We start from the raw sequence: 26,390 nt of genomic DNA, 5'->3' as shown, positions 1-26,390 counted from the left end.
CTGTTACCGCACAACAATACGAGTTCACAAGCAAAAGAGGAAGGTTGTTAACGCCTTGTTAACGAAACTCTCTGAAGGAGGAAAGCTTGAAGTTGTTTATAATGTGGGTCAAAAGCTAAACATGCTTATTATTGCATTCGATTCATTTCATGTTTTCAAATCCCTAATACGAATAATCAGACGCATTTTTATAGGGAAATACAACAAAATATTTCGCTTCGTGAGTTTAATTTGACGCAAAAAGTTATTAATATTTTATTAGAATATATTACAATCAAATGTTGTATATCTATATATGCTTGCGTTAAAAACCCTTTGCTAAGTTGTTCAAAAGACATGGTTTCCGTGTTGTTTCGTCAGCTATCGCGATAATATTTCAGACCTATGTGAGACCACGGGGCGGATATCCGGTCTCTTTCCTGTGGCGGACCGTCGTTGGGCCGGTTTGGCAAAAATGAAGGTACGACCTTTGCACAAATATATACTTGTGTAGACTTGTTTTTGTATTGCAATACCACTGTCTATATAAATCCGTGGTTATAAACGTGAAATTGTTGGGTAGTACTGATGCATTATTTGCTTTATCACTGAGGATGAGTTTAGATTTTAGTCAAGCTAGCACTGTCTAAGCTAGCGAGTGTGGAAACATGGCTGCCGTCGTGATGAAGTGTGAATCAAGCTGAAGTCACTATTGAAATATTGACTGTTCTCGTCGTGTACATCTTCGATAAAGTATCGCAAAAAACCGAAGTCGTACCTTTTAAACAAGTAAACACGTAAAGTCCCATATTACAACTATCGCACGCATTAGCTGTATAGCAGGTGAATTAGCTAATGGGCACCCTATATGTTAACTTTTCTGACTTTAGTTACATGACCGTTAAAGTAGCAAAGGCACATTAAATACATGAGCTTTCTTTGTGTGGAAGTCTCCAGCCCGTAGCTAAACGCGTGTCATTGGTTCAGTTTTTCAATGAGTTTTTCGTGGTCTTGACTTAGCTAGTTATATTGTATGTGACACAATACTCGTGTCAAGTTGTCATTAGGGTGCTAATGCTAAGCGCCAATGACCACAAATCCCGTTGTCTTTCAGCTAAACATCTCATTCCCAGCTACTGGCTGCCAAAAGCTCATTGAAGTGGATGATGAACGCAAGCTGCGTACCTTCTATGAGAAACGTATGGCCACTGAGGTGGCTGCTGACCCGCTAGGAGATGAATGGAAGGTAAGTTTTGCAGTTTTGAAAATTCAGTTGGTCATAGCATTAGGACAGGGGTGTCAAACTCAATCGCACAGGGGCCAAAACTCAAAGCCTTCTTTAGGTTGTAGGCCGAACTGGACATTACACCTCCCCACCCATGACCCAAAATTTGTATCCTTATGTATCCTGACATTTTCAACACTTGTATATTTCTCCATGTTGAAAGTTTTAAAAACCTTAATTAAAATTTAAAAATGACATAATTGGTGAATGTAGCACACACAGAGATGCTCATTTGAAGTTACGAACATAACAGGACATGCCCCAATAATCCAGGCTGGGGAAAAAAGTTAGTATGGTCAGATTTTGCGAAAATGTCTCGTTAGCACTGATGAACAGATAAGTACACCTTTTTATCTCGGTTCCCCGCGCGTGTGCAGTGCCAGGATTGGAACATACAATATAATGCACATCTGTGATTGTATTTTCAGGTTGGGACAAAATGAGCATGGCAGCTGGCGAATGTGTTTATTTGGACATATTTTTAAAACCTCACTCTTGAGGACAGACTTTTTTTTTTTTTTTAACATATGAGTGGGGGAAATGTGTCCGTTCATTCCTGCTTGAAATTTCTACTTTCCAACCACTCGTCCTCATTCTGTCAATGTGCGGGCAAAAGCCATTGTTTTATATCAACACAAAAACATCACAGTCCGTGAGATGTGTAAACCAGAAGAGTTTGCAGCTGTGGAATAGACAAATTATGCATTTCCCAGCATGCTTTGTTGTAATTAAAATGATCACTTGACTGTCTTATGCCTTACACAGATGGCGTAATAGCTAAAGTGCTGCTGTTTTTAGTCGTTTACAGTTAAATTATTGAGAATTATGGTCAAAATCTGGTACCCTTAAGAATTTTTGTGAATTTTGTGTATATGCAATATTGTTTCCACTTTTAAAATTAAAATGCCAGGGGAGTAGTTTATAGTGGAGGAATCGCTTAATTACACCCATCACTGTAAGTACTTTGTTTAATAATGTGCGGGCCGGATGAAATTGCAGCACGGGCCACATTTTGTCCCCTGGGCCGGAGTTTGACACGTATGCTTGAGGAGATCCTGTTAAATGTGGCACACGAATGGAGCCTTTCTGACTGATCTGTAGTCATAAAGGCGGGACAGCGTGTTGCCAGAGCAACTGTGGAGCAGCTTACCAGATACGACCTGACCAAACCATGGCTGGTTGGAACTGCTGTGCTCTCTCAAGTCCTGTATCAGCAAGAATAACTATATTTGTAATATAAACAAGGAGTCTCAAGTTTAGTAGTTGGTACCGATCTGTTTTTTGAACCATTTAAAAAGTTTCTCTGCCTTTTATTCCTAGGGTTATGTGGTGCGCATCAGCGGAGGCAATGACAAACAGGGCTTCCCCATGAAGCAAGGTGTGTTGACTCAAGGCCGCGTGCGCCTGCTGCTCAGCAAGGGCCACTCCTGCTACCGACCCCGCAGGACTGGTGAGCGCAAGCGCAAGTCCGTCCGTGGCTGCATCGTTGACGCCAACCTTAGCGTGCTCAACTTGGTCATTGTTAAGAAAGGTAATTTTTAAGGACCACATGTTGTATTCTAGGGACGCTCCGATCAGGGTTTTATTCTGCGATTCCGATCCATGAGTGAGATGGGCCCAATACCTACCACATAGATCAAATGTACATTTTTCAATTCATTTATGATGAGTGGTATCGGTCAGGGGCTCCGAGAGACAATTCCAAGGGCCCCTGGCAAGTTGGTAATTATTAAAAAAAAAAAAAAAGTCTCTGAAACAGTTTTTGTACCATTTGACACAACCCTGAATTCAGTTTGATGCATGTTTTGGAGTAATACGAATACATGGGAAATAAACTGTTCAATGAGTATTGTTGAGCTGGAGATAACGAAATTGACCCAGATGCACTGACACTGGCTGGAGAGGAACTTTGCTTTGCTGTTTCTTTTCCTAGCTGCAGCTAGCTAGCTACGGCGGTCGAGTTTTGTGATCGGCTTTGAAAACGTTTATCATGCGTGATATCATGCGTTTATCATGCGCGATGCTTTTTTTTACAGAAATTGCCCAATATTGATCGTGGCTGATAGATCGGAGCATCCCTAATTTACTGAATATACATACAGTTTGAAGTCTAAATTTGGTTAATGGCACACCAGTGGATCCTTTTTGATTGATATTGTAGTCATAAAGGTGGGACAGTGTGTTGCCAGATTAACTGTGGAGCTGCTTTACAGATGCAACCAGACCGACTAACAGTGAATGGTTGAACTGCAATGCTCTCACATTGACAGTTGACGCCTAAAGTTTGCTGCTGTATTTTGTAGAATTGCCAAATTGTTTTTCATCTCTCCTCAGGCGAGAAGGACATTCCTGGGCTGACTGACAGCACCGTCCCTCGCCGCCTCGGCCCCAAGAGGGCCAGTAAGATCCGTAAGCTCTTCAACCTGGCCAAGGAGGATGATGTCAGACAGTATGTTGTGAGGCGACCCTTGAACAAGGAAGGTAAGTCTCCAGCTGTTTTGTCAGCCTTTTGGTCTCTGGGATCATTAAGTTCACATTGACAATTTGATCTCTATTCTAAACGGTTACAAAGGTGTTTTGTTTTTATTTTTTGTATTAAGCTAAATTCAACCAAAGAGGCATACAGACCCTTTCCAAAAAATTAGAATGTCATGGAAAAGTTGTTTAATTTCCACAATTCCATTCAAAAAGTTAAACTTTCATAGATTATAGATTCAGAGCCCACAATTTAAACGATTTCAAGTGTTTATTTGTTTATTTTTACGTAATTTGGGCTTCCAGTTCATAAAACCCACGAAAACAGGAATTCAAAAAATTAGAATACTGTGAAGAAATCACCATTTACTTCTCAGTTTTTGCAGGAAAAAAAAGAAAGAAATTAGGATCACATCAAATCAATCAAAATATGGTACTTTCAAAACGATATGTCAATCTTCAATACTTGGTTGGGAATCCCTTTGCCTTAATCACTGCCTCGATGCGACGTGGCATTGAAGCAATCAGCCTGTGGCATTGCCTGGGAGTTATGGAAGCCCAGATTTCCTTGATGCTTGCTGTTAGCTCTTCTTTGTTGTTGGGTCTGGTGCCCCTCATTTTCCTCTTGAGAATACCCCATAGATTCTCAACGGGGTTTAGGTCCGGTGAGTTGGCTGGCCAGTCAAGCACTGTGATGGCATGGGCATCAAACCAGGTTTTGGTGCTTCTGGCGGTATGGGCAGGGTACAGGTCCTGCTGGAAGATGAAATCTGCATCTCCATACAGATCCTCTAAAACATTCTGGTAGACTGTTGCGGTGACCTTGGATTTAAGAAAGCAGAGTTTACCAACACCTTCACCGGACATTGCACCCCAAATCATGACGGACTGTGGATATTTCACACTGGACCTCAGTCAGCTTGGGTTCTGTTCCTCACCCGTCTTCCTCCAAACCCTTGGACCTTGATTCCCAAATGAAAGGCACACTTTACTTTCATCGGAAAAGAGGAACTTGGACCACTGGCCAACACTCCAGTCCTCCTTCTCCTTGGCCCAGTGGAGACGCTTCCTACGTTGGCTCAGGTTCAGAAGTGGCTTGACCCGAGGAACCCGACAGTTGTAGCCCATCTCCCGGATGCGTCTGAATGTGGTGGTTTTTGAAGCTGTGACTCCCGCCTCATTCCACTTTCTGGATCTTTGCCAGATTCTTGAATCTTCCCTGTTTGATAATCCGCTGAAGCCCACGGTCATCTCTTTTGCTGGTGCATCTTCTCCTGCCACATTTTGCCCTTCCTCTAGACTTTCCATTGGTATGCTTGGACACAGCACTCTGTGAACAACCAGCCTCCTTAGCTATGAACTTTTGTGGCTTACCAATCCTATGGAGGGTATCAATGATGGTCTTCTGGCCAGTTGTCATGTCTGCAGTCTTCCCCATATTGAACCTAACTGAGACAATTGAACAAAACTGAAGCAATTTAATGACACCTGGGGAAGCCTGTGCAGGTGATTTGAGGTTAGTAGATGATTAGTGTGTGACACTCAGTTTAAAACATTCATGCCCTGCAAAATTTGGGCTGATTTCTTCACAGTATTCTAATTTTTTGAATTCCTGTTTTCGTGGGTTTAATGAGCTGGAAGCCCAAATTATGTAAAAATAAACAAATACTTGAAATCGTTTAAATTGTGGGCCCTGAATCTATGATCTATGAAAGTTTAACTTTTTGAATGGAATTATGGAAATTAAACAACTTTTCCATGACATTCTAATTTTTTGGAAAGGGTCTGTACTGTAACTACTGTGTATTATTCGCGTATGAAGTGTCAGAAGTTAGTGCAAGGACACTAACAAGGCTACATCCTCACGTGTGCTACATTGTCTGAATCGGATAGCACCAAACTTTTTTTTTTTTATTTTGTACCATCACAAAATATTGCTTTGCTAGAGCTTGTCCTTCAGCAGCACACCTCCATACTGTATTGGCAGTGTGCAAATTCTGATATTAATATGCATGTGTGCTTAATGCCAGTGTTATCCTTTGTCTTGATAGGCAAGAAACAAAGATCCAAGGCTCCCAGGATCCAGAGATTGGTGACTCCTCGTGTGCTGCAGCACAAACGCCGCCGCATTGCCCTGAAGAGGCAGCGCACCCAGAAGAACAAGGAGGAGGCATCCGAGTATGCCAAGCTGCTGGCTAAGAGGATGAAGGTAAGTGTGCAATTGACATTTCATCGCTGATTGGTTTTATGCAACGCTGTGTCCTTGCTAATCAATGTCATGGAATCACACTGGAAAGGTGCTGCATAGGGGTTGCTAACTTCTGAATGTGCTAGCAAGCATTTTATGCCACCCTCTTCTGGTTCAGACATTGCAATCACTTGCATTAGCAATATTTGTCAGATAATGATAGTGATTTGGCAAAGTTTAGCAACTGCCGTTGTGGATGTATAGCATATAACCACACTGGGTTGCTTCGCTGAGACTACTTATGTGTTGTCCATGAGCGCGAATAGGCCTGTCACAATAATAGATAAATCAATTAATCGAACGATTAAACCCCCACCCCCCCACCACCCCATGGTTAGGTGACGAGGATTTGCTCTGCATCTGTCTGCACGCATTGGTTCTATAGTGTAATGATCGGGGAGAGTGATCCCTCTGTCCTCTTATTCAGTGTCTTTGTGGACGTGGGGCTACAAGTGAGGGACACAGACAGAAGCACCAAATTAGCCTTGAGAGGCAGCATATTCTAACATGAATCAAGGCACAGAATTGATAGTTTCTAAGGCGAACGCAACATCCCCAGTGTGGAAATATTTTAGTTTTAAACAAAGTGAGCACATGAACACAGACGAACCGATATGTTGAATTTGTTCGAAAGTAGTGGCGAGGAAGCAGGGGAACACAGACTGTGGCTAGTCTGCACGTTTTTTTGTTTACCTGTTGAGGAATAATACTCGTATTATTTATTGAAGTGCAGTTTTATTTAGAGACAAACTTGAAACTCCATTTTATTTTTGGTTTTTATTGGGAGTTTTTAAAATTAAAATGCCAGGGGAGTAGTTTATACTGGAGGAATCGCTTAATTACACCCATCACTGTAAGCACTTTGTTTAATAATGTGCGGGCCAGATGAAATTGCAGCACGGGCCACATTTTGTCCCCTGGGCCAGAGTTTGACACGTATGCTTGAGGAGATCCTGTTAAATGTGGCACACGAATGGAGCCTTTCTGACTGATCTATAGTCATAAAGGCGGGACAGCGTGTTGCCAGAGCAAATGTGGAACAGCTTACCAGATACGACCTGACCAAACCATGGCTGGTTGGAACTGCTGTGCTCTCTCAAGTCCTGTATCAGCAAGAATAACTATATTTTGGAATATAAACAAGGAGTCTCAAGTTTAGTAGTTGGTGCCGATTTGTTGAGGAATAATACTCGTATGACTTCATTATTTATTGAAGTGCAGTTTTATTTAGAGACATATTTGTTTGGTTTTTATTGGGAGTTTTTTTCTTAAGAGACTCGGTCTATTGTTTTTGGTTATGATTATGAATTTGTGATTTTAAGTGCAATTTTTTGCCAAAAGTATTTTGTTTTTGTCTTTTTTGGTTTATTTTATTGTATTTAAGATCTCTTGACATTCCGATTGTTACATAGTCTTGAGTAATTTGTTTATTGCGTTTGATACAATGTACTGGCATTGTTATACTATATAATGGAAAAAATGGGCTCAGGATTTTTGTGTCACGCTTATTGTAACTTAAGCTCACATGGGTACACTATACTTGAGTACCATCTAGTGGTCCAAATGTGCATTAAAACTCATGGTCATTAATGAACACAAGCAAAATTCTGACTTAATGGAACCGTTTGCAATTGCCTCAAAATGACACCCCCCCCCCCCCCCCCCCCAAAAAAAAAAAAATAAATAAAAATACCACCACCACTGGCTCACATGTTACCAAAAGTAGGTTACAAGAACAGATTGAACAAATGTTTTTTCCCCTCTCTCCACAATTACAAATGAAACTACAAAAATTTGCACTTAAATTTGGGCAGAATAAGGTGACATCTGTGGCTGGCACTCACGGGTCTTGTATTCATGTACATGTCCACTGTGTGTGCGCACACAAGCAGTCTCAGCGAAGCGACCAAAAATTTGCATTTCTGTAGTGATAGGCAATACATTCAATGATGGTTAATGTTAGTAGCTATTTCCCAAATCACTAGCTGACAGCGACATAAATTGTTATGTGGGGCGTGGCTTATGTGCTCTGAGCAGGGTTAGGGTGGGATATAATGCTTGAACAGTCCCATTTAAGTTTTGTGACATGACCCACTGATACAATAATGCAGAAAACCTACTACATTCAACACATTTGTGGGAAAAATAAAAATGTAAACATAACTTTCTTTCCACCATCAGGAAGCCAAAGAGAAGCGCCAGGAACAGATTGCCAAGAGGCGCCGCCTTTCTTCTCTGAGGGCATCCACATCCAAGTCAGAGTCCAGCCAAAAATGAACTCTCAAAAGTCAAATAAAGTAACCTTTTGCTCAAAATGTAAGTTGTTTGATCCTTACCAGAGCAGTTTCAACTGGTTGATAAAGGCCTTGTGGAGCCAAATTCTTTATTTTCCTCAAAAATAAATACCCACACTGCTTTAAAGTAGAGTGTGACATTCTTGCTAATCGGTAAATACACAAATGTCAGTCACTTGCAGTACTGATGCATCGTGAAGGGGTCTGCTGTGTGTGAGCTGGAAGATGCTGTCCTTTCGGTAAGGCATAGACAGCCTTTTTCTTTTTTTTTTACTTTGATATACAAGCTAGATGAACAAACAAGTAAAATACAAGAGTTTTATACTGTGCTGAATGAATGAATTTGACTGCCAAGGTGGAGGATTATACAGATATACCCAACATCACCAGGAGGTGGTCAGACTTTTACAAGAAAACGGAACATTTCCTGAAGGTGTACATTACAAATGTTTTTCAGTTTATAAAAAAAAAAGTGATTGTCTGGAAACAATTTCAAAACACGTCGCTGAACCCACACATTTAAAATTAAATTGGTGATTGTGAAAGTCAAGATTCTTCAAGTGCCAATTTGCTTTGTTAATTTAATTAATCACTCATTGTGACCTACATCAATGCTACATCCCACTTCCTTTCCCCATACATCTGCTCTCAAACACTGAGATGCTGGCAGGTCTTCTCACTCCAGTTTTTCTTGACCATCTTTTGTGGTGTTGGGGGTAACCAGTGTTGCACAGACGCACTGAATTGTATCATGGATGGACTCACTCTGCTGGGTGGCCTTGATGTACTGTTGTGCAATAAGGAAAAAGGCAGACACAATCTGGTGCTGCACACATTGGGGCAGTTGCTCCAGACTCCACGCCACAACCAGCCAGCTTGTCTGCACGACCCAAAGACGGCCTGGCGATGTGGACAAGGCGTCCATGATCTACCAGACAGAAGAAACCTATAGGTAAACCTCACCATGAATACACATATGCAGGCAGGCCTTGATTTAAGATGTTTCATGGTTATGATGTACTCCCATAAATACTGTAAAAAAGTTAAGTGTGCATGGCAGAAAATTTGAGGAACACTGGTCTAAACGGACTGTTGTGACCAAGAATAAAGATTGTATTCTTGAACATGTGAAAGGAGATGCTACAATGAAATGGACAATGATGATTGAACTAAGCAGTGTAGCCAACTGGAAGGATAAAAGTTCTCTTATCACCGTTTCATTTACTGTATATGTCCTCCGTGTGTTCTGTGTACAGTGTGAATGACTTGGATGTTAATTTAAGTTCCGACTTCTACTAAAACTCAACTGACATCACAGTTGTTAAATGGAAGTCATGTAGACCGAGGACCCCCTGTATACAAATGTTAGAAATCAGAATAATACAGTGCGGTTCCATAACATACGTGAAAAATGAGTTAAGTAATGACCTGAGCAGGCTGCATCTTGACTCGAGCCATCTCAATGGTTCTCCTGCAGAGTGTGATGGAGACTGTCAGCAGTCTCACGGAGTAACGTCTGATCGCATCTGCTTGAAATTCTTCCACCAGGCCGTCTGCGTCTTCTATAAAGGGCATTTTGATTTGGACCAAACTATGATACTGTATGTACTGTACTTTCTGGATTCAAACAGTAGCATCTACGCCAACTTACTCTTTTCGTCATCTGTAGGAGGAAGCACTCGCTCCACCAGAGCCTCTGAGATATTCAGCGCTGGGTCCAGTCCCATGCTGGACACGCTGACAGCCCTCCCCACCAGCGACAGGTCATTCAACTGCTGCACCATGGCCATGACACATGTGACCGCATACTGCACGCACTCAATAGTTCCGTAGGCCACGATGCTCATTGCATCCTGGACCTCCAGCACCTTACTCCTGACACCTGAACAGAGTTATCGCCCTTTGTCTTTTAAAAGATGAATGAATATTTGTTTTGTTTGATGGCAGTGACCTGATCAGTGGGTGCATGCAACACGGGGAACCAGTCAAGACTTTTACATGCAACGTTATTAGCAAAGGAAACTTTGGAGATACAAAATACAATGAGGTCAGTAGTTTTTATTCAGCATCCGGTGTAAGCTAACTCTTCTACTCCTGAATTGCTGCACTCAAAAGGGTAAACATTTGGCAAAATATACATCATGATGTGTTTCCTGCATCAACACATGGTGATGCAGTTATTAATGCCGCAGTTTGACCCATACGTCTGACTTGAAATTTCTCACACAGCTCAATGTGCTCTTCAAAACACCTACAGCAACTATAGGATGTTAAGCCGAATCACCACGAAATTTGGTAGGCTCTTTCAGGCGGCTGACACGTACTGTATATACTGTATATATATCGGTAAAATTTGAGCAAGCTTGCTGAAAAACATGGCAAAAAGCAAAATGTCTTTGCAGGGTCACAGATGGGATGTAACAACTTTTTGCCCATAAGTCATTGACCATTTGTCTAATAAAACACTTGCACCAATAAAGCTGATAGGATATGTGTATCACATGTATGCTACCATGTTTTCCAGCACAACCCATAGGGGGCGTCTAGGGGTATAACTACTCATTCACTACATCCATGCATCGATTTACAGTATATTCCTGCGATTCAAACACATCGATCTGGGTTCTCAAGTTTCCATTCAGGACGACATATCAAGTCATGGAAAAAATTTGACCACTCTTGTTTCTTCAGTTTCCTGTTCATTTTGCTGCCTGATACAACTAAAGGTACCTTTGTTTGGACTCTCCAGAGTTAATTTTTTTGGCAGTACAATGCTATAGCTATTCATGTAAGAACTTAAGTGATTTTGGTTATCATCTAGAAAACCATGGAAGTTGCTCGATATCAGCTCTTATATGAGCTATATTCGTTATCATTATATTTGTCCGTACAAATGTACTTTTTGATTGTACCAGGCATTAAAATGGATCAATAAACTGAAGAAACAAGTGTGGTCTAATCATGTTTTTCATGACTGTATATCAATCTAACATCGTTTAAAAGGTAATCAATCGATTGAATCGATACAAGGAAGTCAAGCACTGGATTTAAGCACAGCAGGCTTTATATGGATGTGCTTTTTTTTTTTTTTTTTTGCACTTTTAATGATAAAGACGTTAAACGTCACAGTCTGCCTGTCGGTGATGTAATTGTTTTCGGAATACAGTTGATTCTCTGCTTCTTCTTATAGTCAGTTCATTTACTTCATTCAGTATTCATATTTAACTCATCGGGCCTTATTTGAAACTCCTTTTAAGTGACATTTATAGGGACAATATGCAAAGTACGGCCGTTTTGTACGCCTCTGGACGGTAGTTTATGGTCCAGTAGCAGTGACGCTTAGTGAAATCATCCAACGCGGCATGTTCAGATCAAAACACATATGGTATGTTACAAATACAAGCCCTGTATTTTAGCGATGCAAAAACCTTACTCTGTGCGTGCACGCTTAAAAATGAAATTTTTTCATATGATATTGTGTGTATTTTCATTCATATACAGAACAATTAAGTCCAACTTTAAGCCTTTTAAACTCATGGATCGGAGCTTCAGGATAAGTAGGACAAGAGGTATGAAGGACATAAATCACTTTAATATCCATCTCCAGATTAAATTTCATTTAAATATATTGAAATATGGTAATTTTGCCCTGGAATTACTGTGTACATGCAATTAGTAGTGTGGCATGGAAACGAATGCAGCGTGCTGCTGCATCATTTATGACACTTGATTTTCTGCCGTGGACTTTTTGATGACCAAAAAACGGTAAATGGCTACTCTGACTTTTAAAACAAATGTCACAGCCTAAGTTATGATAGATTTTTTAGTACGGTTGTACTTGCCAATGTCCGTGGACAAAATGCGTGCATGTTGGTCGCTCTCCGTGAGGTGAAGGCACTGATTTTATACAATACTTTTTTTTTTTTCCCCCCAAAGTGTTCACGCGATCGACCGGCAAAGTCCCAAAGATCGACTAGTAGCTTACGATTGACTGTTCTAAATGAACCAACATTGTCCTTGAATCGTGTCGGCAACCACAAATTGTGACACGAATCGGATCGTTATTAAAGTTAATCGTTACACCCCTAACTACAACAATTATGAAAAGACACAGGTATGTATACACAGTTAACCTATGAAGAAAAGTAACAAGTTTTTTTTTTTTTTTAACCCCAGTGCTATCTGATGGTTGTTGGGAGCTTTAACAACAATTTGGTTGTCAGCATATTCATATGAGGGGCATTACTGTTATTTTTGCTATTTGCATTGTAAATGTAAAGTTACAGAAGTTTGATATGCCTCTATACTCACTTTGTGGCTTGAGTTTTGTCATGACAGGTGCCACTTTCTGACAAGCCACCAAGCGGAGGAGTGTCACGCTGTTCTCCAGGCCCTCACACAGAGACTTGAGGCTGGGGTTGTTGCTTTTGGTCTCCCCATAGAAGACGGAGATCCAGGAACAAGCTGAGCGGACCATGGGAATCTGGGCCAGTCTGTCAGAAGCCGTCTGAAGCAGCAACACACAAACCATGTATCTCAATATATACTATATACAGTATATGTATATATATATATATGTGTGTGTGTGTGTGTGTGTGTGTGTATGTATGTATTTTATAGTTTGACATCTATTCCCCCCAATGTTTGCATTAATGTTTGTAATAAAGCCCCAAAAGTGAGTCCTCCCACTAAATTCACGATGCAGCACGTGAAGGGTTAATGTAAGTGACTTACACTCACCTGGTTCTTTAAGGACATTTTCGACCACTAAAACGTAGAGACAACGGAACTAAAACAGAAACGACTTAAATGTAAACATGGCATTAGAGAAAACACCCTTAAGCACCCTTCATGGACCAACAGGTTAACATGTTGTGTCGACTAGCTAGCTAATTCACTCACCGTCACACACAACGAGAACTGCTAATCTCGCGATATTCGATAAATAGCCAATATCTAGCGCTGAATTTATTAGTTTCTGGAAGCAACGCTACACCTCTATGGATTTCACAGTAGTATACATGGACATGAACGCAGCAACAATCAGAGTCCTTGCCATGTATTTATTGGTAATATGTAAAAAAAAGTGCATTAACAGTCGTTGTGCTCTACGACTGAGTATCATTTTGTGATAAATGATATTACACTTAATAATTAGCCTGACAACCATACCTAACATCACAGCCAACTACTGTATAGTAACAATTGCTTTTACAAAGACAATAAAGCTAAACCTTTTTAATTCATTTACCAATATGTTTATGATTTTGGTGGTAGCTGTACTGCATCACACTGAGAGGTGTTTGTATATTTTGGTGACCCATGGGTCACCTATATGGTTCACTCTGTGCCTGTGATGAATCATTTTGCTGACAAATATTTCTGAAATATATTTAAACTGATTTCTTATTTGGATTTCAGAAGACGTTTGTTATGGATTCCTTGCACGCTCTTAGGCACGTGGGCTGCCCATGCATGTATGGTGGTCCTGATGCTGAATGATGCTGCAGCATCATCACAACGTGCTCGGCCGGAAGATATTTCTATGTGTCGGTATGCGTCAAGGAGGAGGAGGAGGAACTTTGTCTTTTGTGTGTGGCATGGAGGGTGGTGGTGGTGGGTTGGGCAGTCTGAAGGTTCCGGACGACGACACGCACGAGAAACACGTGTCGTGGGCGGTCCTCGGTGGACCTGCTGCACGTGGCTTTGGCGAGGACTTGGTGAGTGTGTTGCAGCATCTGCAGGAGACAACGACAGGATGGCTGTGGAGATGGAGCCCTCGGAGTAAGGACACTTTAATTTTACTATTGTTTATTACGAATGAGTGAGAACGTATTGAATAGACACTTTAATTTTACTATTGTTTATTACGAATGAGTGAGAACGTATTGAATAGACACTTTAATTTTTGCATGGCTTAAAATGCATTATTTAGAATTCATGTTATCGAAAACTGTGTATCTTGTAGAGTTAATCATGCAACTATATCATTGCGTGTACGGAAAGACTGCGAAGGAAGTCATACCCTGTGTTGTTTTATGCACACGTGTCTGCTGAATTCTACACGATATGAATGTCCTTTAGGCAACAGTGCTATATGGTGGTTTCTCCTATGGTTGTAATGACAGCAACTTGTATGACCATCAGAAACATGCGAGCCATGTAAGGCACCCCGCCAGCAGTAATAATGGTAATGGTAATTGCTTGTAGTGAGTTTCTAACATGCTTAACAAAGTTATTTTGAAGAGCATCACGTTTACACGTGCACAATATGTCCGTAAAGAAGTATTGATGATACTAATAATCATAATAGAGTTCATTTGTGTCCCTCAGTCTACAGTCTAGAATGCTGTACCTAAGAGTTCATGCCCTCCAAAAAAATACTTGTGTCAATTTTTTTTATAAATGTATCCCCGCCATTTTTTCTGAAGCATCCTGAGAAGTTTATATAAGTTAACAAATACATTTTGATTTGTTGTCCTTGTTGTATTACAGTATGTCAAAAAGGAAAGCATCGCATCTGTACTTGCTATTACAGCAATCGACCGTAGGTTGGCGCTGGCATTAAGTCCCGAAGCTCACACTTGAAACTTGGTTGAATTTCAAAGTTAAAATCAAACTTTGCAACTTTATACAGATGAATTTTGCGCAAATTTGCATAAACTGAAACTAAAATATAGGATATAATAGTTTGTTGTTCTGTTTCTGTTTTAAAAATTTGATTATAACACCAAATTTAAACATGTGGCCAGGGAGTGACAAACACAACAAGGTCGGTCAGGAAACATGGCCACTATGAACCAAAGCATATGTGCACTTATATATACAGTATATACATTCCTGGTAATACAAGTTCCTGGAAATGTTGGTGGGACTATATGTACTTTTTCTCCCACACGTTTAAAGCATCCCAATGATTTTATATCGTTCCATTTATGAATATTTTATTGAACAATCATAAATATATTATTAATAAATTATTAAAAGAGAGATGCATGCTTGCTGTCTTTTTTTTAATTTTACTTTAGGGAAAAAATATCGTCTTATGTTTGTGTCTACAGTATTTATGCTCTTGATACTGAAACTTTTATGGGAGTGAAATACATAAGTCTGTAAAATGTGAGCAAGATTGGCCAAGAAACATGGGTGCCATTTATCAAAACATATTCACAACGACGGCATTTATGGCTATTTATCCATAATTCATTGACCAGTCTTCAAAATATGACACATGATGTCCTCCAAATAATGAACGCTATCATTTTTATTGATGGCTTTTCTCTCCATAGCGTCATTCGCCTGATCATGCAATACCTGAAGGAGAACAACCTCTACAGAACCTTGAGCACCTTACAGGAGGAAACCACAGTGTCGCTCAACACAGTGGACAGCATCGACAGCTTCATCGCAGACGTCCAAAGGGGCCACTGGGACTCGGTCTTGCTGGCAATCGAATCGCTCAAATTGCCAGACAACACGCTAATTGACCTTTATGAGCAGGTGACTTAGGCTTCATGGCTTTTTAACAACGCTGAAGACAGTAAAGGCAGAGTATTGTTTTTACATGGCTAAAAGAGCATAATTTGTGTGACAGCTTTTCGTACGTTTTCGTAGGTCGTCGTAGAGCTTATTGAAATGAGGGAAGTGGGAGCAGCGCGTTCCCTCCTCAGGCAAACCGACCCCATGATCATGCTGAAGCAGACCCAGCCTGAGAGGTACCTCCACCTGGAGCACCTTCTCACGCTCTCCTACTTTGACCCACGTGAGGTGAGGCATGAAAGGGATAGTTCGGATTTTTTGCTGAAGTTGTATGACGTCCCAATCAGCAAATGAATGCACAGGCGGCAGTACGCAGGAACACGGTGGGGGACAAATATAACGCAGAGCGATTTGTGAGGTCTGATGTTTTTGAGGAGGCATTTTTGTGATGCAAATGTTTTACTCTTTTAAACGCATATTACTTTGAGAAGCCAAACTCTTTACTAAAGTGGCCCCAGCAGCTAAGCGGAACTACGTTCCTCGTCATGGAAATCCGACCAGAACTGGACTCACGGGACCAATTGGGGAGTAAGTCACTGTTGATGCAGTACACTGCTGATGGGGCGGTCATACAACTTCATGTCAAAAAATCTGAACTATCCCTTTAAAGGGCTCGTTCATGAGAGGGTATGTGGAATAGTGACACCCTGCTTCCAATGCTTCCACTGCAGGCGTACCCTAAAGGCAGCAGCAAGGAGAAGCGACGCAGGGCCATTGCCGAGGCGCTGGTGAGGGAGGTGAGCGTGGTGCCACCATCACGCCTCATGGGCCTCCTGGAGCAAGTCAGTGTAAGTCTTCGCACTACAGTAGACACATCCTCTCCTGAAGTCATTTCATACATTCCAATTGTCTTCTTCTGATTTTTTTAGTCTTTGAGACTAGAGCAGTCTTCAGATACTCTGTCCCCTGAAATGACCTTTGACACGCTCACAAACAAGGATAGGTACACGGACAAAGAGGCTTGTCCAACCCAGCTGTACCGCCACATCAAGGTAAACACAAATTAGTCATATCTCGTGTTCAGATGGTTCTATTGTGTGGCACACAAAATCAGTGTGTTTTCAGTGATTTACATACTGTAGATGTGACCATCACATTTCGGCCTGTTGAAAGCTTTGAAGTGTTTTGTATGAGCCACTGTAATCCTAACCCTAACTCCTAACCCTGACCCAAACCATAACCTATCTAATGAGGGAATATTGATAAAATAATTGCATATGAAGAAAGCCCTCATCATGCGCTTTAATTTGTGGTATAACTCCATTGGGTTTGTTGCAAATTGATGTGGTTGTTGCGTACAAGTGAACTTTGACCTGTGATTATGCCTTTAAGGTCAATGTTAACAACCTCCACAATAACACAAATTTGATTGCAATGTGATGTGATGATTGCATGAAAGCAGGTCAACTAATTCCGAGCTTCTTAAGCAAAAACTAAAAATTACATGTTTTTTGATCATTGCGTCATAATATGACAGCGTATTGACAAAATAATTGCAGATTTGGAAAGCCCTCAATGTTTCCATTTCAGGTATGAGTCAGTGGGGTTAATTGCAAATGTATTTTTAACTTACAGTATTTTACACTCTGGGACAACTGACCAAAAAGTAATTATCTAAGAAGTGTATGCGATGACAGCATAAAAACTGCATGATTTTTTTGTTTTACATTTGAAAAAACATGAATTTAAATCAATGTGCAGTTTGGGCGACGGTCCCACGTGGAATGTGCCCGTTTCTCCCCTGATGGCAAATACTTGATTTCGGGCTCGGTGGACGGTTTCATTGAAGTGTGGAACTTCTACACTGGCAACATCAGCAAGGTAAATGCCAGAATAGTAGTGGCAAAAATAAACAGGTATAAAACAAATACAAAATTAACATGTTCATGACTTTCTTTGCTCTTTCCTGTGTATGCATTAGGATTTAAAGTACCAGGCCCAAGATAGCTTCATGATGATGGATGATGCTGTGTTGTGCATGTGCTTCAGTCAAGATTCTGATCTACTGGCCACTGGAGCTCAAAATGGAAAAATAAAGGTAGAAGCGGCTTTTACTTAACAATGAAACTATACAACTGAAAAGACTACCCTGTATTAACAATGAAATACATACAGTATATAACCCCATGTGTGTGTGTTGCATACAAGGTGTGGAAGATCCAGAGTGGCTTGTGCCTGCGCAGGTTTGAGGATGCTCACAACAAAGGAGTGACATGCCTGAGTTTCTCTAAGGACAGCAACCACATCATCAGTGCGTCTTTTGACCACACCATCAGGTGGGTTCAAACTTTGAGTCGAGTTTTTAGAAAATCCATCTTCTATGTCGCTTATCCTCAGTAGGCTTGCGGGGGTATGCTGGAGCCTATCCCAGCTGACTTTGGGCGAGAGGCAAGGTACACCCCAGTCACCAGCCAATTGCAGGGCACATATAGACAAACAGCCGTTCACTCTCACATTCATACCTGCATGTTTTTGGAATGTGGGAGGAAAGTGGAGTAGTTCACAATGGGATGGATGATTTTTCACACCATTGTCGGAAAACTAATATTTTCAAAATAAAATGAAATAAAATATTACATTACATTACATCAAATCATTTCCCCAACTCAATCAACAATTATTATTTAGAAATTAAGAACTGACCCCGAAGCTAATCACAGGGCTCTACATAAAATAAAATAAAAAATATATTTAAAAAAAATCATTTATTTTGGAGGTGTTGAAAATGCTAAATTTGTGTTAAAAACTTTATTTGGATCAACAGAAGATGTACTCATTTTTGCAATGTGTTTGCTTACATCAAGCACTTTTTGCAAATGTTTGATATATGCTCTGAGTGGTTATGCTGCCACGCTGTGGTGTCATTGGTGACAACTCTACTGTCACTTCTCTCTAATTAAACATTAATGGACTAACTTGTGCACTTTAATAATATTTGAACATAACTTCAGTGTTCCCTATAGCTCTATGACAGTTCATATTGCATGATGCTCCCTGTGAATGTAACGATAGCGTATTCACAGAACAAAGAATCTCCATCACAGTCAAGGAGTTGGAGATCTATTTATGTCTCCAGAGGGGTGTGCGTGGGCAGAGCCTCTCCTCCTTTGCCAGCACACGAGCCAGTGTGTGGGTGCAGCTGAGATGCCATGTGCTCAGGCACAACACCGCCACGTGTTCCACCACGAGTGGCAATTTTCTGTTTACGTAGACAAAGCGCAGCCTCGCAGAGAGAGACGCACCGAGTGAATCGATGGGCCTTCCTTGCAGGCTTTTTGTCACAGCCCAGCTAATCTGCAGCTAGTCACTCAGACACAGCTATAAATAACTGTCAGCTCTCAGCAAGAAAAATAAAATCCCCTCTTTGGTTCAAGATTCACAGTTCATTGTCTGTCATCCTCAGGATCCATGAGCTGCGTTCAGGACACACACAGAAGGAGTTAAATGGCCATCTGTCATTTGTGAACGATGCTTCTTTCACGCAAGATGGCTTTCACATCATCAGCGCATCTTCTGATGGCACTGTTAAGGTACAAATATCAGATCAAGTATGATGTCACCTTTATCAAACACTTTCAATACGCCAGACCCATAGCGACTAATAAGCCCTACCATTTTTGTCGCTTCGAGGTGCAAGGGATTCAGGTCATGACGCACTCCACAGCAACCTGAGTTTGTATATTCGGGTTTATTGCACAAAGTGAATGAATTCTATGTCTAAAACGTTGGTGGCACCAAGTTGAACGAATGGTGAGTGTGGATGTACAATGGAAGCTAGCCAGCAGATGCGTGTCAACCGTGTGACGTCCTGTCACCCGACACTTGCCCTGTCACTTCTACACTTATATACAGCGCCACCATACTGCCACCAGTGGTCAAACAAAGTATGCAGTAGCTTCAACAAACACCAACCCCAAAACAAACCAAACAACTAAACCCAAATGATGCATAAATGGCTCCTACAACTGACATTGATTTATGGTTGAAGGTTAAACTTGTCGGCTACTCACTTCTGAGATCAATTTGCCAAGCCCATCATAACTGCCCCATAGGCCAATGAAAACATTTTCATATGCCGGCGGTGCGCGTAACAGCTCTTTAAATGACAAAGCAGGGGCTGATGGTAATGTGGCCCCACCTTTTTCCTTTTTAAATCCTTTTTTTTTCTTTAAAGAGAGTGTCTGCTGATGCATGTGCATTATCATATGTGTGCATTTATCTCAGTAAGCACTACAAAGATTAGGAGACATTTATTTATAATTTCATTCAAGTGAACCTGTTACGGTTTGGTCTATGTTTGTTTGAACCCCGGAAGCTGAGACTGGAGGCAAAGGTGCAAGTTTGAACAAGATATTTATGAATACAAAAATATAACCAAAAGCAGCGGTGAAGGAGCAAAAGCTAAACAAAAGGTGCACCGCAAGCAAAAAGGGGAAACATGAACAAAAACACTAAAAGGTTGACGCCTTTGTTAGTATTGAAAAAAAATGTTTGTTTTCCTCTCACCTTCTCCTTTTCTCCACTCCACCGGGGTAAGTCTGCATCAGTTTTCTCCAAACGGCACCAACAAGTTTGTTTCGCTCCCATCTTGCCGAATGAATCTGCACAGTAACATGGGATAGTCCATTGCATGAGAAGGGACGGGGAAGCAGTCTAAACAACCACGATACAGTAGATTATACATTTTGAAGTAGTGAAGTACTGTATGTTTGAAGTACATGAATTAAGACTAAAACAGTAATATGTACTTTAAATCGAAGGAAAAATATCAATAATCCGTTTGGGGGCTTGGGACCCAAGGCAATTGCCTTTGTTTGCCTAATGGTAAGTCCACCCCTGCTAAGGCTAATTGTTGTGTGGTACCAGCTGCAGCTGCTCGTGGCACCGTCCTGTGCCACGCTCACAGAAGTCTAAGGAGAAACAGAGAGCACAAGGAAGTACCAGGCAACACAATAAAAGCATACAGCCTGGGCTGTGACAGAATCTATGCTCTGTGTTACATACACAAAAACATGTTACAAATCTGCTGCAAAGTCTGTGTGGGCGAAAACAATTACAGTGTGTCCATTTATTACATCATTATTATTATTCCATGTTGTGTTTCAGATTTGGAACAGCGAGACGTGTGAGTGCATCCACACGTTCAAATCTCTGGTGCGAACTCCCTGCGAGGTTCCTGTGAACAATGTGACTCCTCTTCCCCAAAATCCAGAGCATTTTGTGGTTTGTAACCACTCCAACACGGTGGTGGTCATGAATATGCATGGTCAGGTGAGAGAGATCACATTGAAAATAAAACAACCCCCACACAGTTGTTATTGTCTTAATAGCTGGCAACACAAATGCACCAAGATAATTGTGGTGCTAGCATCATGCTCTAAGGCTGCATAAGGCAGTGCTCGATAATAATGGTGCTCACATTAAATACTGGCACAGTTTGATTTGGATTGACACAATGTTCACTGTAATGCGTACTCACTTGTGTTGCTAGCTGTGTTGTAGCAAGTAAACTATAATGCTATACAAGCTGCACACTGGCCACCCTAAAGTATTTCATTTGTACAGTGTTGTGTATTGAGAAGATATAATAAAATGCTGAAATGTGAGGAGTATACTCACTACAATCCAATATTGCTGGTAATAACTAGTGGAAATTTATTAAAGGTTTGTTTTTCCTTCCTCTTCTCAGACTGTCAAGACATTCAGTGCAGACAGGAAGTTAGGAGCAAAGTTTGTGTGCAGCACCGTGTCTCCCCGAGGTGAGTGGATTTACTGCGTGGGAGAGGACTTGGTGCTCTACTGCTTCAACTATGTGACGGGAAAGCTGGAGAAAACTCTGACAGTAAGCTCCTTGGCTTCAGTGGCACAGCCTGCAGCATGTAGTATGCATGTAGCTTATTAGCACTTTTGTGCACCCACAGGTACACGAGAAAGACGTCATCGGCATCACTCACCACCCACAGGAGAATTTGATTGCTACCTACAGCGAGGACGGCCTTCTGAGGCTTTGGAAGCCTTAAGACCATCACGGGGAACCAAGAGAAATGTACACAGGACATTTAAATGTACACTCTGACTACAAAATCCAGATATTAGAACGTTTGGATTCTCTTAAAGTGAATTAAAGGTGCATCCTTAATGCATCCTTTATAATTATTCACTGTAGCAGATGAGGCTTTCCAATCCCACAATTTCTTGCAGCAGCACCACATTAGGATCTCAACACAAGCATCTAAACTACATTGGGAGTGTAACGGTCCACACAGCTGGCGTGGGCTCTTCACAATCACCATGGCGACCAGTCGAGGGGCTGTGGTCTAACATCAGAGCAATCTGATTGGATGCTTAAGAAGTGCTATGATCTTCAGGCAATGACACACATCATAGCTTTTTTTTTTTTTTTTACATCCAAAATGAGTGCGATACAATAAATAAGAAAGAAGAAGAAACTATTTTTTGGTAAAAAAATAAATAAATAAATAAGTGGAACAATACGAAAAAACAAAACATAGTCTTCATACAATAAAATCACTGTTTTTCATTGGATTTTTTTGCTGTTAGTATAAACAAGCAATATTAAATTATTAATAATTAATAAATAACAGGTCTTTTACAAGCCAAATTTTTTTTCTGTAGGATGAGAAAAGGGAAATGAGGCAAAGGCCTTCTGTTTTTTTACAAACAGTATCATTTATTAATGTGCATTTAGAGATGCTCGATATTGGCAGTAGCTCTAATGCCGTTTATGAACACATATGTTATAGTTCTTTTACTATGATGCCACTAGACGCATTTCACAAAGAAACACAGTTTGTGCACTTGGAAAGATGGACGTTTCTATGTGGCACCTGATCAAAGTAAAGTGCAAAGCATGAAACTCTGATGCAATCTAATACGCGCATACAATCAGTGAAATTATAAACTTCCAGGCCGCGGACATACTGAGTTAGCAAGCTTGTCGCTGTGTGGAACACGACATCAGCACTTGCAAGCCGATGTCATTATGGGCAGAATAACCGATACCGACCGATTTGAACCAATATTTAATATTTATGCCAATATCGGCAGATATTATCGGACATCCCTAGTTGTATTGCGTATGAAATGTCCATATTGTACTGTATGTACTCCTGCCGTTTCAATGGCACCACCACTTTGTCATCTGTATTGTATAGAAAATGCATGATGGTGAACTTTCGTGACAAATAATAGAAATTGCCTCGTTTGGACATAAAGAAAAACCTTTTTTGGCTTCTAATGCACTTTTTTAACTGTTAATTTTGTATGGGTTTATTTAGTCCTTACCGTGTCTGCATGCTACCTCGGTGCTAAATATGATTCCCAAAGGTATTTTAGCATTTGCATGACAACAACAGATTGATCTCAGTGAAATTCCAGTGTTGTATGAAAATATACCCAACATGACGCACATTTCTATTCTGTCTCACTGTTGCAACTCTTATTTGAAATAAGTGTGTAGCATTGCTTGCCAGAAATGGTTATTAGTAAAATTATAGAAAAAAACTGTCATAGCTGTTGTTGTTTGTGTGTGAGACTGACAATTTCATTATTTGGTAAATATGCTGCAGCAGCGGTCCCCAAACGGTGCCGCAAGCTTTCAGGTGCAATGATTAAAAAAAACAAACATTTAAAAATACATTTGTAAATAACTGCATCACATTGTATGTAAAATGCATATCCATTTTGGAAATATGGGCCATTATTTTGCCATTATTTTATTTTAAAAAATAATACAAATGCTGATACTATGTGGGAACGCATAAAGGTAAGTTTTGATGGCATTATTGTGCACAACTTCAAATTAATTCATGCCAGCACACCACATTTTACCACACATATAATATAATCTATATACAGTATAAGTATAATAATATGTATAAATCCAAAGAGGAGAAGCGGCATAGAAAGTGGATGGATGGATGGATAATAATATAAATATAAATATAATAATATAAGCTCACGGGAAAACAACAAACTCCAGACTCGTACTGGTGGATGGTGGGTCTGCATTCACTTTGTGCTTTTTAACTTGATGTTGTTAGTTGGCTTAGTTTTACACCAGACACAGTAGATCTCTATAATGTAACCCCCACTGAAAAGATACAGACAAAAGCATTTGCTCGCAAGATATGGATGGTATTTCTCCATTTAGAAATAAAAAACTCCTATAGATCAGGGGTAGCCAACCCGCGGCTCCAAAGACGTATGCGGACATATGCTCCTTGTTGTGGCTCCTTTCGGTCGTGACGAAAGAAGAAGAAAGGTTATTTATTACTGTAACAATTATATATACATTATTTTACTTTGGTTTATTTTATATCTTCGAGCTCAAAGTGAAACTTTAACACTGAATTTTTTTAAACGTTTATAATTAGTCAATTAAAATATGATCTCATTCATGGATGATCGGCATCGGCAGCATACAACCCTGATTTGAGCAGCCCTAATATTTATAAATATTTATAATATGAAAATGGACTCTGGCCTACTATCGGTTTGCAACTCCCGGCCCTCACGGGGCACACAGCTATGGTGCATTGAAGGACCGCTGGGAATAAATGCACCTGAAAGTTTTTGGTTTGGCCCTACCGACAGACTGGTGCGGGGCTGTGGCCTGGTGGCTTGGGACCCCTGGTCTAAAGGGAAAACAGGCTTCAGCTCAAGCGGCTGCCTTCCACTTGGTCCCAGTACTTGATCCGTCTCCAGTTATAATAGCGTACAGGTGTCAAACCCATGGCCCAGCACCTCATTTTATATTCACGCTTCACGAGCACACAAAACTCGTAGCCTCGCTTGACAACAAACACACAGGACACAACAGAAAGACAATGAAGGTCCAGTGAGAGGCTGCAGAGGTTGTGATGTCACCCAAACAATTTATTTTGACAAGAGTGGAGACTTTTGGTGCTCTTCGATGCTCGTTCTAGGAGAGCAAAGGTAAAAAAAAACAGCACCACATCTATCACTCGTCCTTCCCGCAGAATAAAAGAACTTTGTCACATGAACGCCCACCTATGATTTGAGCACAGCTTTTTGGACCCGCCTCCTCATCTGGTACAATCAGTGCACTTTGATGTGTGTCAGTGTGTGTGAGCATCTGGTCCAGTCACGAACACTTACGCCTTGGCGGGAGGCCAGCCGAAGACGTCCATGATGTAAGCACCAGAGGTGACGTCTGGGAAGCCCCACAGTCCCTCCTCAAGCTCTTTGGCCAACCTGGACACACCACAAACAAGCCTAATCATCACCATCATCATCATTATCATCATCATCAACTTGTGAGTGTGTGTGTGTGCGCGCGCGTGTGTGTGTGTGAGAGAGAGAGAGAGAGAGACACTCACTTTGGTGTGAGGCTAATCCTCCAGATGCCAGTGTCCTTCTTCAGGCGGTTCATCTCTGCTCAAAACAACACAAAAGTTCATCCTCATGTTGACCTCACGTTGACCTCAAGGTGAAGGCCGCACCAACCTTCGACCTTGCCCAGGTACTCTCTGATCTCCTCTGAAAAGATGACAATGTGCCTACCAATGTCCTGTCTACTGATAGTGCTGACGACTTCTCCGTCCTGCAGGACAAAAACAACCTCATGAATTAAAAGGGATGGCAGCAAATGTTCAGAGAGTTTGGTGTGGAGGAGCTGAGTCGAAGGTCAGAAGATGTCACTCACCAAGTTGACAACAGGACCACCTAGGGTGCCACACTGTCAGAAAACAACACATGCAGAACAAAATCAAGATGTATTTCAAACCTTGGCCGAATTCATAGACATCATGAGGACCAGCACTAAAGCAACATTCAAATAAATCGTGCATCACGTGACTCACCTCGCTGAGGTTGTCAGTCTCAATGTAGGTTCTCCCATTGTGATGGAAGTCCAGTTCCTTGATCTTGGTGACATTTCGGTGGTCATTCCACATGCCCGTGACCAACACCGTCTCACCAAGCCAAAGGTCCACCGAATCGCCGAGCTGAAAAAATGGCAGTTTGGTCTGAGATGACAACAAGAATTAGCTTTTAGCATGCTAGCTGAAGCGTTAGCACTGTAGCACTCTATCGCTCTCAACCTTCTTCATACAAACATTAGCATGTTCTTAGCATGTTGTCACTTAGCAATCTTGTCACTCACGGTTGTGTTTGATCTTGATCAGAGTGAGGCCAGGCAACTCAAAGTCTTTAATCTCTGCCTCAAATGTAGCACCACTCTTCAGCACCACCTGCAGCCACAACACTTCATGTCACATGATCAGGCACCGCCTACCTTCACTCTCCTCCCATGTGCCAGCGCCTACCTGTACTCGCTCTGTGGTTCTCAGACCCGATGAAGCCAAGTGTTTCGTTCCTGTCACTGCGGCAGAATGGGAAGAGGGCATCTGAGTGAAGGCAGCTATTGTCTTACGTTGTGTTGTTATGTTGCCTTCTTCGTACCTGTAATAGCTGGAGACAAGAACGACGGTGGGCGCAACCTTCTCCATCACGCCACACAAATTGTACTTGAAGCCAAGACTTGCTTTTCTGTAGACCTGATGGGCGGAGACAATGTCAGTCACGT

At 41.2% G+C, this 26,390-nt stretch overlaps 3 protein-coding genes across 7 annotated transcripts; 2 read left to right on the top strand and 1 right to left on the bottom strand.

Annotated features, from left to right (window-relative positions):
• Positions 1-396: 396 nt before the first annotated feature.
• On the top strand, positions 397-8,408 carry rps6 (ribosomal protein S6). The gene is made up of 6 exons (XM_054779809.1): positions 397-460; positions 1,094-1,225; positions 2,585-2,795; positions 3,599-3,745; positions 5,791-5,948; positions 8,169-8,408. Exons 1-6 carry the CDS (start codon positions 455-457, stop codon positions 8,262-8,264), a joined length of 750 nt encoding a protein of 249 aa, XP_054635784.1. The 5' UTR covers positions 397-454; the 3' UTR covers positions 8,265-8,408.
• On the bottom strand, positions 7,751-26,070 carry LOC129183027 (serine protease HTRA1A-like). 5 transcript variants are annotated; one of them, XM_054779807.1, is made up of 8 exons: positions 25,968-26,070; positions 25,666-25,830; positions 25,509-25,541; positions 25,310-25,406; positions 25,183-25,237; positions 24,962-25,057; positions 20,327-20,421; positions 12,661-12,788 (listed from the first exon to the last, which is right to left on the bottom strand). In XM_054779807.1, the coding sequence occupies exons 2-7, from the start codon at positions 25,756-25,758 to the stop codon at positions 20,364-20,366; spliced, it is 432 nt and encodes a 143-aa protein (XP_054635782.1). In that variant the 5' UTR covers positions 25,759-25,830; positions 25,968-26,070; the 3' UTR covers positions 12,661-12,788; positions 20,327-20,363. The 5 variants fall into 5 exon arrangements, with proteins under 5 accessions (XP_054635779.1, XP_054635780.1, XP_054635781.1 ...); XM_054779808.1 differs by lacking the exon at positions 12,661-12,788 and adding an exon at positions 13,874-14,019; XM_054779804.1 differs by lacking the exons at positions 25,310-25,406; positions 25,509-25,541; positions 25,666-25,830; positions 25,968-26,070 and adding exons at positions 7,751-9,209; positions 9,710-9,843; positions 9,933-10,163 and having other exon boundaries at positions 12,593-12,788; positions 25,183-25,231.
• Positions 13,907-23,343, top strand: LOC129183026 (WD40 repeat-containing protein SMU1-like). The gene is made up of 12 exons (XM_054779803.1): positions 13,907-14,065; positions 15,571-15,781; positions 15,896-16,048; positions 16,492-16,608; positions 16,690-16,812; positions 17,522-17,641; positions 17,742-17,858; positions 17,969-18,096; positions 19,224-19,350; positions 20,927-21,091; positions 21,510-21,662; positions 21,742-23,343. Exons 1-12 carry the CDS (start codon positions 14,040-14,042, stop codon positions 21,838-21,840), a joined length of 1,539 nt encoding a protein of 512 aa, XP_054635778.1. The 5' UTR covers positions 13,907-14,039; the 3' UTR covers positions 21,841-23,343.
• Positions 26,071-26,390: the final 320 nt, after the last annotated feature.

Source organism: Dunckerocampus dactyliophorus, chromosome 6 (genome assembly GCF_027744805.1).
Source record: "Dunckerocampus dactyliophorus isolate RoL2022-P2 chromosome 6, RoL_Ddac_1.1, whole genome shotgun sequence".
Taxonomy (NCBI): domain Eukaryota; kingdom Metazoa; phylum Chordata; class Actinopteri; order Syngnathiformes; family Syngnathidae; genus Dunckerocampus; species Dunckerocampus dactyliophorus.
The sequence above is the reverse complement of the archived record's forward strand: the minus strand, read 5'-3'. Positions and strand labels throughout refer to the sequence as shown.